The following is a 16,327-nucleotide window of genomic DNA, read 5'->3' on the forward strand; positions in this document are numbered from 1 at the left end:
GATGCCTCCAAACATGGGGAAGACTATTTAAACCTCCTCTTTCATAGTTAACTAGGTTGGAAGTTTTTATTTTGATGAATAGCAATCTGAAACCACTCATTTTCGGACTGTTATCACTATTTTTGTCTTATTTTGCATAAATGTGAACACAAATGGATTGAATCCATTGATCCAGTTTTAGATAGAAGTTATTTGGTGTGTTCCAGTACTATTTGGTCCATTTCATGCTTTTTAAATAGTCTTTATTAGTTCTTGTACTGTTTTGTTTTCAATCAGCCAATTTTGGCTTGTAAATAGCAAATTTGTGTAAAATGGTTGCCCCATAAAATCCCTCCGTGATACTATCACGACCTATTGGTACATGGAAGGAAACCTTATGTATAGTGTAAATATTCAGGGAGGACTTCTGCAAGTGGAGTTCATCATAGTTGCCACCTTGTTCTAGGTGAGTCCAGGAGCAACCCGACTAGAGAAAACAGGGTGTAAATTGAATGCATACTACAGGGGTGAATACAAAACCTTAAACAAATAATTTGGGATGGTTAATGAGGTCCATATAGAGTTTCAACTACAAGGAGAAGCCTTGAAAAGTCTTTTAGATGCCCATCTCACAAAGTTGGATAGTCACTACCGGTTAAGGCTTAAAAACCCTAGCAAACCCTCATTTTTGGGTTAGGGCACTGTACGACAAGATGGAAGACTAAAAATAACAAAATCTCTTGGGGATGGGTGAGTTATTGAAGAAAAATAAACCTTGTTGTAGGGTCTTTTGGACTGATTCCCTCAAAACCCTTGAAAACCGGATTTAGGAGGCCTAATTGGGGCTCATCCTTATAGCCCTATTTCTAGGCAAATTCATGAAATCGGTAAGGAAGATAGAGATTGAAAAACCTCAAATGAACCAAATTGAATTAATTCCATGGTAAATTACACCTCCATACCTCTGCAATGACTCACAATAGTATGGGGGAGAAAAGTGAGAAATTGATAAGTTGTTGTCAATATTGCAATATTGAGCATATGTGAAACACCTTGAAATGGTAGGGTTCTTAGTCAAACACTTGTTGAAAAAAACTTGATATTGGAAAATAGAAAGTACTAGCATATATTGGGAAGGAATTGGAGGTCTTGGAGCATAGCTAGACTTGGTGAGGTTGGTGGAATTGAGCAACACTAACTAGGTGAAGTGTGAGCAAGCTAGGTAAACCCTATCACTCACAAGTTGTAAAAAGTTATCAAAGAGGGATAAATGTATTTAAATGGTCAATTTTGATTTAAAATGTGATGATAAGATCTTCTTATGTCCATTTGGATCTATTTTGATGTTTTGAGGGTCATAGGTTTGTATAAGTTCAAAATTGTCAATTATGTCTAAAAGTTGTCATGTGAAAGTTGTCAAAGGTTGTCAAGTTTTGTCACCAACATATATATGGTTTGAAATGTATTTGGATAAGTTGTAACCACCATTTGGATTCATCAATAGACCTTTGTAAGGTTGAACCAAGGTTGTTAGTTGTATGAAGGAAGAATCAATAAAAATCTTGAAACTTTCTGCACTTCCTTGTGATTTACCACGTGAGAGTCTTCTCCAAGGAGTTGTTCATTGATAAGTCTTATTAATTTGATCTAAAAAATTATTTTTTATGAGTCTTGAATGAGTATTCTTTCTTTTCCAAGTGGTTTCATTTGATTTGGTGCACTGTAATAGAAGATATCTTGTTTTTTCCTAAAATCTGTCAAAACTCCAAACTAGGGTAATCCGAGACAGAGGAAAATTTAAAACTCTTTATATTAATGATTGAGAAACCATCAAATGGATAGAAAAAATTTTAAATATGTATCTCTTTATCTTCCAATGATTGCAGGGTTTCATGATGAAGTTTGCACGTGTTAAAGAAGAATACAAGGACCGAAATCCCTGTCCCAAACTAAGAAAACAAAATTTTGGTGGTGTTAGCAAGGGTATGCTCACAAAGTGAGAGTGTTGGAAGGGTAATGAAGGAGTAATAGGCTGTGAGGGAGAATTATATACATGTTACAAGTGGTTGGTACCCAAAGAACAAAACAAATAACAAATATTTTATGACTGTCCTCAATCTAATGAAGACTATCACAATTTGACAGTGGAATAAAATCCTATTCTTTGCAAGGTAGAAAGTTGGTTGATGTTGAGTTTGATGATAGAAGAAAGGAATTGAGGGGTACTTCAATAATAGTTGTTAGTGTTTGGGGTTATATGAATGGAGAATGATCCTTGTTATGTGACTGGCCCAAGCCTATGTGACTGTCACAAACGGACAACATTGCAACAATGAGAGTTCTTTTGTATTTTGGGTGGTTGGGAGGTTAGAGAGAGCCTTGTCTAAGTGTGTTAAGAGTATTTGAAAGTGTGTCTTAAAACAAGAGTATTGTGTTTACATAAAGACTGTCCAAATGATGTGTTTAAGACCATTGGAATGAGTCTAGGCAACTGGGTGTCATGAAGACTTAAAGGGTGGATGTTGGAGTTGAACCTTGTGAGTTTGGTAAAGGAAAGGAGTATGAGAATGTGTGGATGATAACCCTTAGGTTGGTGGATGATTTGTGAGTTTGTGATTCCTTAGTAAGGAAAGGTGTTGATGAATTGTGAGTAAGAACACCTTAATGAAGGAATACACCTACTAGATAGGTGAGTTAGGATAAGTTGTCCCTTAATTGGTGAGTTTATGTGTGGACACTTTGCATCAGCCTCACACTTGACAAAAGGATGTCATATCATGATAAAAACAAATTATATACATCATTACATTTAAAAATCTAAAAAAAAATTCATTAATAGCATTAAATATCATCATTTAATAACTAAAACATCATTAATAACATTAAATATGATAAATATCATCTAACATCATTCATCACCTCAATAATCTAATCAATGTCATTACGCACATTTATTAGCATAACAATGTCAACAATATTAGTATCTAGCAAATAAAGTAATCTAAACTAAGTGATCTAAATCTGGTCGTGATAGAAAATAAAAAAAAAGGAAACTCCAAACCTAATGAATAGAGATCATGTGAGCTTTCTCAAGGTGACATCATGGTGTAAGTATTATTTTTTTCCTTGTGATCCATTAAATTTTGTATTTTCTCTATCAATGAGTTGGGAGGAGAAATTTCAAAATCAAGAAATTGATGTTGAGTACTATGAGGATGAGAGTGAGATTGATCATCTAAATGCATTTGAATATAAGGTAGTGAATTAAAAAAATTGCCAAGAAAAATATGGCATAAATGATAATTAGATAAATTTCTATAGGGATAGTATGAGTTAGTATGAGTTGTTTTCTCATGATTTCAAAAATTTGAGATAATGTATAATACAAATATATAAAATAATGAATCATTTTGATGAGGATATTAAAATTTTCATTGATGTATTAGCTATGCAAGCATAAGGTGTATATCAATTATGAAATAAAATGTGACAACCCAAGGAAAGACTATTATTGAGACTAATAAATTTGATCCAAAGGTTGAAAAGGAGAAATAGAAGGTGGGTGTTGAAGTTGGGAAAGACATTCTAGAAAAGAAAGTGATTCAAGGGAGGCAAAACCCAACATGGTAGAAAGCAAGGAAAAAGTACCTACCTAATTATCAAGCTCATGCTCTACTATCAAATGCTTCTCCTATCCTAAAACTATATATCTAAGATAGTAAACATGTGCCTCAATCATTACTTCCTATGACTCAATAATACATTTTCTTCCTAATAAAAATGATTTGAAATTTTCACATAATTCAACCATTTCAAGCTATCAACTAATTTATATGGCATAATTATTTAGTCAAGTCAAGATTATATACTAGTAGGTAAAATTGTCAAGATTCTTAAGTGTAGGGATAGGGCTATCTCTTATATTATAGCTAATAAAATGAAATTTTTATTTTAACTCTAAATTATATCCTATCCAATGCATAATCAAATAGAGAATACAAGAAAATAAACCAACACAAAGAAATATGAAATAGAAGAATTAAATGTTAGAGCATATTTAGCTATAAGTTGCTTTTTTACAACTAGTTACGTTTTTTTTTGCTTAAGTTCACTTAGGAGTGCTTATTTTAGTTGTGCACCTAGTTTAGCTTTATGCATCTAGTTTAGCTAAACTTGAGCTTTATTTATCTCCTCATGCTTGCACTTTAGTTATCCTAAATTTAGTTCTATGCTTTCTTTATAAGCACCTCATTGTACAGTTGTAATTCATCTTGTAATTTTGTATTCTTTTCTTTTGAGTAATATAACACTCATTTGTGGAAGATGTTTTTGTTTGTCATTTGATCTTGCAGGATTGTGTTGCAAAATTTTGTGTTACAAACTTCAACATGGTATCAGAGCTTTGAAATGTTTACATTAAACACATAACATAGTGTTTACTTGGATAAACCAACTCAAGAAAAATGTCCACCAAGAAGAGATGCCCAAATATTTATTATATCAAAAATAGAGATTACACGTAATGATTACTTTCTCCTCCTTCAAATTCAATCCTTCAACACCTGCAAACAAATTTTTTTCATTCTTTCCAATTACATACTATTAGAAATTAGGATCTTAGGATAATAATCATTATAAACAAGATATTAATAAATAAGATGAGAATGAACCATGAATAAATGTACACAATAGTCAAGATATACACGGGGAAAACCCTTTCAGGTAAAAAACCCCATAAAGAATCATTTTATTAAAACAATTACAAAATATAGTCTATAATAAAATAGACTTGAATCCAGGGAAAGCCCTCCAATACTTCCACACATCCAATAATACCTCTTATATATAGTGATTTAACTCACTATCAATCTCCAAATTCCCACACCTCTCAAATGAGAGAGAACCTCCTTAAATATTGGAGGAAGGGTGACTTCACTAGTCATGCCTTTCCAAAAACCCCATTCACAAATAATTAATAATCTAATAGTGATTAGATTATAATTATTTCAAATGGGATATGCTTATAAAGCATATAATATATAAGGTTTTATAACCTTGTATTAGAATATTATATATAAATGGTATAAGGGTATGACCCCTTATAACATTATGTTCTAACCCTTCCCATTAATGTTATTAGGGGGCATCACATGCCCATTTCGATAAAAGAAAATATGAAGTACCCCAATTACAAGGTCTTATTTGATAGTGATATTTAGGGACCTAAATATATGGCAACATGAAGACCATGCATTTCGGACTACATGGAGGTCATCTTATCATAATTTATAATCACAGTGTTTTAAAAATGATGCTATGAGGTCTTGTTAAAAATTATGTTGGAGCCATGATCTCCTCAAATTAGCCTCTCCCTAGGTTCTTTACATAGAGCCTATTGGACTTAATACAATGCTTTTACAAGTGGAAGATATAAAAAATTAGTTAGATATTGAAATAGTCTACATCTTAAGGGGATGTACTATTAGGATGCCCGAAGGGGATCTCTTATTAGGATGGCTTAAGGGGGTGAACCTAATTAGGATGACTTAAAGGAACATCTAATTAGGATAGCTTAAGGGGATCTTTAATTAGGATGGCTTAAGAGGATGAACCTAATTAGGATGGATTAAGGGGACATCTCATTAGGATGGCTTAAGGGGATTGAACTAATTAGGATGGTTCAAGGGGACATCTAATTAGGATGTCTTAAAGGGACATCTCATTAGGATGGCTTAAGGGGATGAACCTAATTAGGATGACTTAAGGGGACATCTCATTAGGATGGCTTAAGGGGACATCTCATTAGGATGGCTTAAGGGGATGAACGTGATTAGGATGGCTTAAAGGGACATCTAATTAGGATGGCTTAAGGGGATCTTTAATTAGGATGGCTTAAGAGGATGGACCTAATTAGGATGGCTTTAGAGGATGGACCTAATTAGGATGGCTTAAGGGGAGATCTCATTAGGATGGCTTAAGGGGATGGACCTAATTAGGATGGCTCAAGGGGACATCTAATTAGGATGGCTCAAGGGGACATCTAATTAGGATGGCTTAAAGGGATCTAGAATTTGGATGGCTTAAGGGGATCTCTAATTAGGATGGCTTGAGGGGATCTTATTAGGATGGGTTTAAAGGAGATCTCTAATTAGGATGACTTGAATCAATCTATCAGAGTACAAAAAGAAAATAAATGAATTTTAACTATATAAATAAATATCAATAGCATCAAAACATGTATTTAAATTTATATAAAACTATAAATACATACCTCTATTTACTTATTCCATTGTAGCATCTGTATCATCTCTTTCTTGTAATTCATCTATAATTGTCTCATGTTCTTCCATAGAAATTGTCCACAAATCCTTATTAGCAAGCCTCTTGCGATATCTCACTAGTTGTATATTTGTTACAATAGTCATTTAAAAAAAAAATGGTAAAAAATGAAATGGGATCCCATTTATGAATTGAGATCCTATTCACATTTTTTAATCAGGATCCTGTATCCTAATCATATCTCATTTATTTTTTCATTTAAATTAAGAAAAGAAAATGGGATCTCGATTAGGATCCATATAGGATCCCATTTGATAAAATTTGAATTCTCAGCCCAGTTTTTTCTTTGGATTTCACTTTGAAAAAAGGCTTGGAGATCTCACCCTTAGCCTTAGACCTAGTTTGAGTTGCAACTTGAAGACCATGTCAATGTTCATACAAAATATTGACTTTGGACATATATCTAAAGACCTTTTTTGTAGAATTTTTCAATAAAATTAAAACCCATTATAAATGAGACTGTGAAGATTTCAAATATGTAATTTAAAAAAAAAAAGAATTATTTTTCTATTTTAAAAATAATTTCCAATGAAAGATGTTCATAAACTTGAAATAACGGGTTTTCTTGTTTTTTAATAACTTTTTTATTTTTCAAGTCTTTTGAAAAATAAATTATATGAAAACAAACTAGAGACAATTTGTGATGGATAAAAATGGAACCAAGTAGCTAAGACCTAATCCCACTCTCATACACACATTGGAATACGAAAGGGCCTAGGGAGATATTTCACTTTGACTAATTATTGTGAGAGAAAGAGAGAGTCAAGGAACATCTCTTAGGGTTTCTATTCCTTTGTTGTAATGTAGAGGCGATGTGCAAAATATGATGCAATAACCAACTATGCTAGGAGATGAACAATGAAGCAAACATAAACTGAAAATGCGGAATCTGACTGAACTGAAACTGAGAAACTGAAAGTAGAACTGGAAAATAAACTCAGAGGTGCACCTGTCACTGAAATTTGTTGTAGAATGGGCAAGACTAGGGCACCACGCCCTGGTCCCTGTCAGAACATAGAGTTGAAAACCTGGATCTAAGACTCCGATGGCCAGAAGTGTTGAACTACCAAGAAATGATGCAAAACTCAAGGGACCAAGGCACCATGCCCTAGTCTCTAAAAACCAAGACCTAAATCTATGACTGGGTCTACACCAGTGTCATCCGTCGGTCCCGAAAATCATGCGTTCGTTGGATTCCTGTACCTGCACCCACAACTTGAAAAATGGTGTTTAGGTGGTTATATAGGGTTTTGCCTTAGTAAAACCCCTTATTTTGGTGGTTTCCACCTCCACAAATAGTCGACAATGTACTGAAAATGTGTGTATGCAAGATCCTAAATGAATGAGAAAGTAAATCAAGAGTTCTACCCAACACTTTGGAGAGAAAACCCTAAATGCTTGTAAATGTAAGCATAAATACCTCAAATCATAAATGAACTAATGGATCTAAAGCATGAATGTAAATTTGAAAAATGAATACTATGAAGCTCATACAAAGACTTGAAAATAACATGAAATCATACCAAACCCTAGGGGAGAGGTACAAGCAAATCAATAGTCGGTGATCTCCTATTATTCTTAAATATATTTAAAGCTCTTAATTGATGTGGAAAATGATTGATGTAGACTTGAATGATGCTTGATTTTCTATTGTAGACTTCACATAACTTGCACTTTCACTTCACAAGTGGCTCCTTCAAAGTTGCTTGTAGAGGGATCCCTCAAATGAGGAAATGGAAGACTATATGTAGGTAACCCTAACTTTGTTTTCGATCTTAGGCCGACCTAGAATCAATATAATTTCACAATTCTCTAGATTTAAACATTAAAATACTGCCAAAACCTACTCCCAAAATTTCAAAAAAAAAGTTCGAGACCAGGTAGCCCCCCTCTTGGTCCGACCAACTTTTCATCAAATTTTTGGGGAAGCAAGATAATGTGATTCTAAAGCGAATTCCAGAAGGATGTGGAAATTCAAGATGTCTAGATATGCAAAATTGGGACTTGAAGGTCGAAATAGGACACAATTAGGGTAATTGATGAAATGATTTATTGGAGGAATAAAATAAAAAGGGGCACACTTAATGTAAAGGGCCTAATTTTATGATGTGTAGAGTGATGAAAGAAGACCTTAAATTAAATTAAATTAATTAATTAAATGCTTAAAGGGAAATTAAGATGCAAGATGCAAACACACTAAGGCGAGTGCTAACCTAAGCGTGGAATTGTACCACCCAATTAAGGGTGTACAATTTACGATGCTACACAATTCTACACACTTTTGAAAAAAATAAAAAATAATGATAAGTTTAGGTCAAGTTATGCTTGTTGTACATGAGAGATTTTCAAAACAACAATTATACTTAGTAAAAAAAATAACAAAAATATATATTAAAGAAAAAATAAAAAATATATCCTCAACAATTTTGAGTGTGTTATAAATCTTTTCCCAAAAGGATTTAGAAAAATACTTTCATTTAGGTTACATTATGCTTGTCGTGCACATGCATGGTATGGTCCTAGAAAAGTGACTTTTAAACAGTGGTTTTTAGAAATGCCTATTGAAACTTAATTTATATTATTAAAATAAATTAAATATTTAGAGACTTCAAACACTACATTCCATATTACTGACTTTTTTTAAGATTCATTATTTAAGTGCTTCAGATTTTTAGGTCAAATGGGATTAATGTTGAAAAATAGGGAAAACACTTCCAATTTTTGGCCAAAAAGTGGACTCAACTTCTTGCACACACCCTTCAAGTGTTCAACATGTTTCTACATTTCCTATTTCTAGAGACCCAACTTCTAAAGGCCATAACTTTTGAATTGGGTGTCTGATTGACAAACTGTTTGAAGTTTTAGAAAGCTTATGTAGCACTCTATCAAGGCAAAATGTACTAAATTTCTTACAACCACTTTTGGGACCATCTAGATCCTCTGAGGCTTGCAAAAATAGCTTTGAAGCTTTCATACAACACCATCAAAAAAGAAAATTTTAATATCTTCAAAACTAGACATGATCTTTCCATGAAAACTCACTAGCATGCGTATTTAGTCAATCCAAAGATTTAGGGAGAATTTTAGTCAAATCCATGCTCAAATGCATATTTACTAAAAATAGTAACCTTATGTATATGCAAGGTTGAGATACCATTTTCCTAACACTAACTACCTATAACTCTATCCCTACCACCCTCTCTCTCTCTCCTTCCCTCTCTACTTCTCTTTATCTACCTTCATTGAACCCACCTCCCCTTTGACCCTCTCACCCTACCTACTTCCCTCTCTCTCTCTCTCTCTCTCTCTCTCTCTCTCTCTCTCTCTCTCTCTCTCTCTCTCTTCATCCACACCTCTCCCTCTAACCCTCTTACCATACCTATCTCTCTCACCCTACCTAACTAGCATCCTTTCCCTCCTTCCTACCCTAAGGTAAATGCTTGAGAATAGCTTATGCATGGTTGGGTTCATCAATAAAAAAAAAGAAAAATTCCTAGTAAGGTTCTAGAGGACATCAATGCGAATCCCATGTAAGACTCAAACCTTGGTCACCCATTATTTCAACACATTTTTAGAGGGGCCTTCCACATAGGATATCATAGAAAAGTATAAATTTCAAGCAGAGGACATGCACTATCAAACTCTAGAATTGGAAGAACCACATCCAGAGGTGTTTTAATAGATGTACCTCATTGAATAACTTGGAAGAAACTTTCTAGGATGCTTGAGTGGAGAAGCCATTGCTATGCATAGTAAAACCTTCAACTCTAGTAATAACTATAAAGTTTTTGAAGGTTGAGGCCATTTATAATGAGTAGAAAATACCTATAAGTATGTTAGCCTAAATAATGTAATAATAAATGTAAAAAAAGCAAAGTCAAATCCCACATTAGAAGAAAATAGTAAACTAGCATCAATAAATACAATACCAAAACTTTACCAACTATTCAAGATTGAAATATGATTATACACCACACTCAATAACATAGTTAATAACACTATGCTTTTTTAATCTTTACAAGAGATGAGAAAGATGGTTGTGTATAAAATTTCAAGGTCTAATCATATGCCATTTATAGTAGTCACAAACATGTTATTTTGTTTAATAACAAGAAGCCACACAAATCCACTACACATTGTTCAAAATTATCATAAGAAAATCTAGAAAAATTTCATGCATCTCTCTATTTACAAATCTTATAAAAAATTAAACTAACAACATTATCAAAACAAAATTATTATAAATATTTAATAGACCCTCAATGTGAAACCTCTGAAAATAGAATGTAATCATCATCAAAATATTTGAAATCTCAACCAATCTTTCCAAAACTAAAACCTTAAAAATCATAGAACCTTATTAAGTATATCAATAGACTATTTAATTGATGAAATAATTTTAGAACTTACTTTAAAAAATCATCTAAAATAGCCTATCGAAATACAATCCCCAAAAAACATACAAGTCAAGGTTTTATTAATAGTAATTTATAAAACCATCAACGAACACGGATTCCCTGATTTGAATACCATTATTTGGCCAAATCCACCTAAGTAGAAGAATGACTTCGCTTTTTTTTAATATTATAAATTTTCCATTAATGAAAGCGGTTTGACCTTTACCTTTCCGACAGCATCTGCCACCTCCTTCGCGTCTAAGTATTCTTCACCAGTTCTCTTTCCTTTTTCTTTCTTTCCAGTTTGATATGAATTTCGGTTTGGAATTCTGATTTATAAGAGCTTTGATTTGATTTCCATTTGCACAAGCCTGCAGATTATTTGTCTGATTTCTTCTCTCGCGCAGATCAAACTTCAAAGCAATTCAGGTACTTTACAGGTAAATTTTAAAAATTTGCGATTGGATGCTTTCTTTTCAGGATTTTCAAGTCGTAATTATCAATTCTAAGACTTGATAAATTGCCCTTTGACAACAGTTTAGGAACCAGGAAAACCTCTTATTTGCATGCCTTCTGAAAACCCCCGGTTCAGTGATCTAGAATCTTCAAAATTTGCGTTTTCCTTGCTTTTGATAGTGTCAGAATTGCCTGTAACCGTTTCTTTAGTCTCTACTTTGTTAAGTCCATGGCTCCATAGCATTAAATTCCACCTTTCCCATTAAGATATAAATTTCAAATTTCCATAACTTTTACTATCAGGTAGTATCTTCAAATTATTGAATTTTACAGTTTTGCAAGTAATTTAATAAATATTGTAACAGAAATATTCTGTATCCAATTTCCAGCTGACTCTCCTTTCATGCCTTTCAGGTCTAAAGAAGTGTTTTTAAATGGAGGATTCAGAAGAAGTTCAGGCCATTGTTTGTGATAATGGATCAGGCACAGTGAAGGTAGAGTAAAGCAGCCTTTGTTATTTGAAAATTTGAAGCGATGTTAATTCTCTTAATTAGATGAATTTCTTCATTAAATAAAGGAAAATTTGGTGAATTTTTTTAAAGAGTCTATCACTTCAATTTGCTGGATGTTTATGTGGAAAAGCATTTCTCATGTAACAATTCACATGGTCTAGTTAGTTCAACTTAGCAATTTTCGCTGCAAGAGTTGCCTGTTTCATATCTCTAAATTTTTGTTACTTTGAAAATTTATTAAAAAGTTAAACTAGGTGCACCGTTTATAGATGTATCCTTGCACTAAAATTTACAAGTGTTAGTGAATTTTCAATTAACATCTTCACTTATATTTAGGATAATGTTTAGTCGATCAGATCTTTTTTAAAGCTGAGGTGGTCAGTTCAACATTAACTCTCTGAGAATTGAGTCTGAATTGAAATTCTGATATCACATGTAAATTTACTGATGTAACATTTACAAATATTAGTAAACATCCAAATCAACATCTTCATCTATATCTAAAATTATAAATTACAGTTAATCCATGATATCTACCCCCAGAAATATGACGATTAATCCAACACGGTTAAACAGAGCTACTGGACAACTTCTCAGTCTTTTTACGGTTCGTCTGTATGTAATATGGAAGTCTGTTCGAATTTCTGTCATGATCTGATGCAACCAATGAATTGTCTTACCAGCAGAGCCTATGTGAAACATAGTTTTAATCCACGAATTTTTATTTGCAGGCGGGGTTTGCTGGAGATGATGCACCGAAAAGTGTATTCCCAAGCATTGTAGGCAGGGCAAAGAGTAAGTCGGTGATGGTGGGAATGGATGCAAAGGATGCTTATGTGGGGGACGAAGCGCAGTCGAAAAGAGGAATTCTCAGTCTCAGGTATCCAGTCAAGCATGGCATCGTCACCAATTGGGAGGACATGGAGAAAATCTGGCACTACACATTTGACAACGAGCTACGCGTTTCCACAGAGGAACATCCCATTCTTCTAACCGAGGCTCCTCTCAATCCAAAGAGAAATAGAGAGAAAATGGTGGAACTCATGTTTGAGGCATTCAATGCTCCCGCAACCTATGTTGCCATACAAGCAGTACTTTCTCTCTACGCTAGCGGACGAACGACTGGTATGAAATATCTGCTCCCAATACACAGATCGAAATATATTTCTGAAAAGTTAATTAACGAGATGATTCATGTAAGGAAGCAAAATTTAAATGGGAACAATTTCCTTCGAAATTAACCCCAGTTGTGATATTTGCGAAATCTACAATTTTTCCTTTTGCAGTAAGTTATGGTAAATCATAATCATAAATTTTAGGAAGGGTTTTAGACCTAAATTTTTCAGCAGACGCTGCTCAGAAATATTTCAACTTTTTTCTTTCTGCTACCGGTTTATAAGATCATGGAACTTATATTCACTTAAAATTATTTTGTGTAAAAAACATAGCAAATCACAGTCAAATTGTTCTTTTCAGCATAAAAACTTGTTAAAATATCAGGCTAAGATTCCAAATTACTGCTTGAGACCGTCATTCCTTGTGAGTTTACTATGGTTTTGTTAACAAGAAGAAAGCATGAATATTTGTCTTGCCAAAGGTGAACTGATATGGCTCTTGGTAGATTGGCGATAGCTGGATCAGGTCAAAATTTTGATTTGGGAATAAGTTGCCCTGTGAGCTTCCTCTCCAACTTTATTTTGTGCTTGTGACTTCTTTCACCTGGCAAACGTGGAATGAGAGAGTACTAGATATTCCCTTTTCATCTGCTGCATAGGAGTGTATGCAATAAAACTAAATAGTTGATTATTTTGTTTTCATTAAAGTACAAAAAAGATGTACCAGCTGTTTAGTCTCTTCTCTTTCCTCTGCTCCCTGCATCCTTTATTGAAAGGGTAAGATTAATCTGGTGAAAATAGGGAACTCTTACACCTCTCCATTTCAAAGATTGCTTGTGACACTTTATTTTAGACTACTAATCTGGTTCAGAGTAAAACCGACTTTTGTTCTATATTTGGGACAGAAAAACAATTTACAGGCTATTTAAGCTCTTCCCATGAACCGAACACCAATAAACCAAAGAGCTCCTATACATTTAACATTTGTGAACAATTTTTACATTTTGTACTCTAGTTTCATTTACTGACCTTCCTCTTAAAAGAGACATAACTACTTGCAGCCATCCAGAGCAAAATGATCTTTAAGGGTTTCAACAACTCAATGATATTTCAAGGGTTTCAATAACAAAATGATCTTTAAGGGTTTCAATAACCTTGTGCACTCCAATCATGTAGTGCAAAGCAAATTTTAACTATTGCTCTGAAGCCGCTTCTGATTGACACTGTCACATTGCAGGAGTTGTGCTGGATTCAGGAGACGGTGTAACTCACATAGTACCAATCTACGAAGGATACGCCCTTCCCCACGCCATTTACAGACTTGACTTGGCAGGCAGTGATCTGAGCGATGTCATGAGCAGGCTGCTGATGGAGAAGGGCTACTCCTTCACAACCACTGCGGAAATGGAAATTGTTAGAGACATAAAAGAAAAGCTAAGCTACATAGCTATAAACTTTGAGGAAGAAATACTTACTGCAAGCGAGTGCTCTGTTCTGGATAAGTCATATGAGCTTCCTGATGGGCAAGTTATCACCATTGGAGAAGAAAGATTTCGCTGTCCGGAGGTGCTCTTCAATCCAAGCAGAATTGGGATGGAAGCCCCTGGAATTCACGAATGTCTTCACAAATCAATCAGGAAGTGTGATGTTGATATCAGAAGGGATCTGTGTGGGAATATAGTCCTGAGTGGAGGAACCACTCTGTTTCCTGGTATGGCTGACCGTCTGGCAAAGGAACTCACTGCCCTTACTCCTTCCTCTGTTAAGATCAAAGTGATTGCCCCTCCAGAGCGAAAGTACAGTGTTTGGATTGGTGGTTCTATCTTGGCTTCTCTCAGCACCTTCCAGCAAGTATGACTAGTTTATAAGCTGTGTATAATGGGTAGTGTTATATAATTTAGATATCTGGTGTTTAGTAGCATATTATTGCCATTGCTAATTTAATGTTGTTTTGTTTTCTTGGGGGCAGATGTGGATCAGCAAAGAAGATTACGAAGAGTCTGGATCCTCCGTGGTACATAGGAAGTGTTTCTAGAATTTTTTGGGGAGATCTTTTGCATGTCCCTCATCTTCCCCAAGATCCCACGGATTCTATCCACTTAAACAAATATACCAGTTCCAGGGGAGGGGTTGTGTTGTGTGTGGAGGAAAGCTTTTTATTCCTTGCACTCTCCGTGTGTCAATGCTTTTTATTTCTTACTGAACAATTCTTTGTGCAAATAAACAGGTTAAGCAGTTCTTGAAAGGTAAAGACAAAGGCAGGTGTAATTCTATTTGTTTTGGATTTTCTTTTTTTTGAATGGGGTGTATAACTTTGTGTCCCTTACCATTCAAACATGTGATCTTATTATTATTCTTATATTGACCAAATCTTGATATTAAAAAAAATTCTACATTTGGGTGTTCTTTTTACAATTTATATTAAAATTTTAGAGTGGGATTGATAAAAGTTGTATTTCTTTATCTAAAATAAAAAATAAAATAAAAAATTAATTTTAAATTTGATCAATAATGATTTATTAGAAATGCTATAAAATTGAATTTATCAAATATTAATATTTAAATCATATTATTTTTCAACATTTTGATTTTATAAGCATTGAAAAATGAATAGATCAATAAGACAAGTCTAGTGATCACCGACAATCCAAAATAATTTGATTAATCATGTATTGATAAAGCATGCATACATGATTATGTGATATATATCTCTAAGGTAAAACTTCGTTTTTTTATGACAAGTATCTCCAAGGTAAGGTTCTATTTGTCAAATGTTTAGAACCTCCCAAATGTTTCATTTAGTTGTCATTTGTTTTCTTGTTGTTCATACTTTCATTTTACTTAAAAATATTTTATATTCTAGTTACAAATTTGTTGTTTTGTTTGGTGACAAATGTGTATCTATACATGCTTTGACACATCAATTCAAATGGAAGAGATAGTTCTTTATTCGAAATAAATTTGTTTCCCCAACATTTATATCATGAGGGTAACCAAGATGTTGATGATAGTTGCTCCATATAAGGAGCTATACTGCAAAACTAAAGCAAATATACACACAATCATGTTTTTATTATGTTTTAATAAATAGATGAGATTCACAAGTTTTAATGTGTCCAATCTAAGATTTCCTTCGCCATGTTCATGTATAGATCAATACTAATAAATAATTATAATCGATGAAATTTAATAATATAGGAATATGAGCAAACTTGACTCAATTCAAATTCTAATCTAAATGTTTAATTTAATCATATATCTAATCCCCTAATTTTTAACATTTTTTGAAGAAATATTAAAAGATAAAGTAAGAAGAGAAAGGCTAAGAATAATCTTATTATATTATACCACCAAATTTGACTATAAACGAAAACAAATTCAATTTGAGACAAATCTTTTCTTGACCAATCTTCACCTAATGAAAATTCAATTATGAAGATAAGCACAAACAACCACCATTTTCTATGAATATATTGAATACAGAAGTCCTCAAATTCTTTCATAAATGATTTTTCATGAAGTACTTGAT

The 16,327-nt window shown here is 33.4% G+C and overlaps 1 protein-coding gene across 6 annotated transcripts; it reads left to right on the forward strand.

The window, feature by feature from the left end:
- The first annotated feature begins 10,906 nt into the window (after positions 1–10,906).
- LOC131071551 (actin) lies at positions 10,907–15,213 on the forward strand. Of its 6 annotated transcripts, none has more exons than XM_058007445.2 (6): positions 10,907–10,977; positions 11,093–11,155; positions 11,586–11,665; positions 12,415–12,808; positions 14,036–14,649; positions 14,768–15,213. In XM_058007445.2, exons 3-6 carry the CDS (start codon positions 11,606–11,608, stop codon positions 14,831–14,833), a joined length of 1,134 nt encoding a protein of 377 aa, XP_057863428.1. In that variant the 5' UTR covers positions 10,907–10,977; positions 11,093–11,155; positions 11,586–11,605; the 3' UTR covers positions 14,834–15,213. The 6 variants fall into 6 exon arrangements, with proteins under 6 accessions (XP_057863428.1, XP_057863445.1, XP_057863438.1 ...); XM_058007462.2 differs by having other exon boundaries at positions 11,093–11,144; XM_058007455.2 differs by having other exon boundaries at positions 10,912–10,977; positions 11,086–11,144.
- Positions 15,214–16,327: the final 1,114 nt, after the last annotated feature.

The sequence above is a fragment of the Cryptomeria japonica genome, chromosome 1 (assembly GCF_030272615.1).
Source record: "Cryptomeria japonica chromosome 1, Sugi_1.0, whole genome shotgun sequence".
NCBI lineage: Eukaryota > Viridiplantae > Streptophyta > Pinopsida > Cupressales > Cupressaceae > Cryptomeria > Cryptomeria japonica.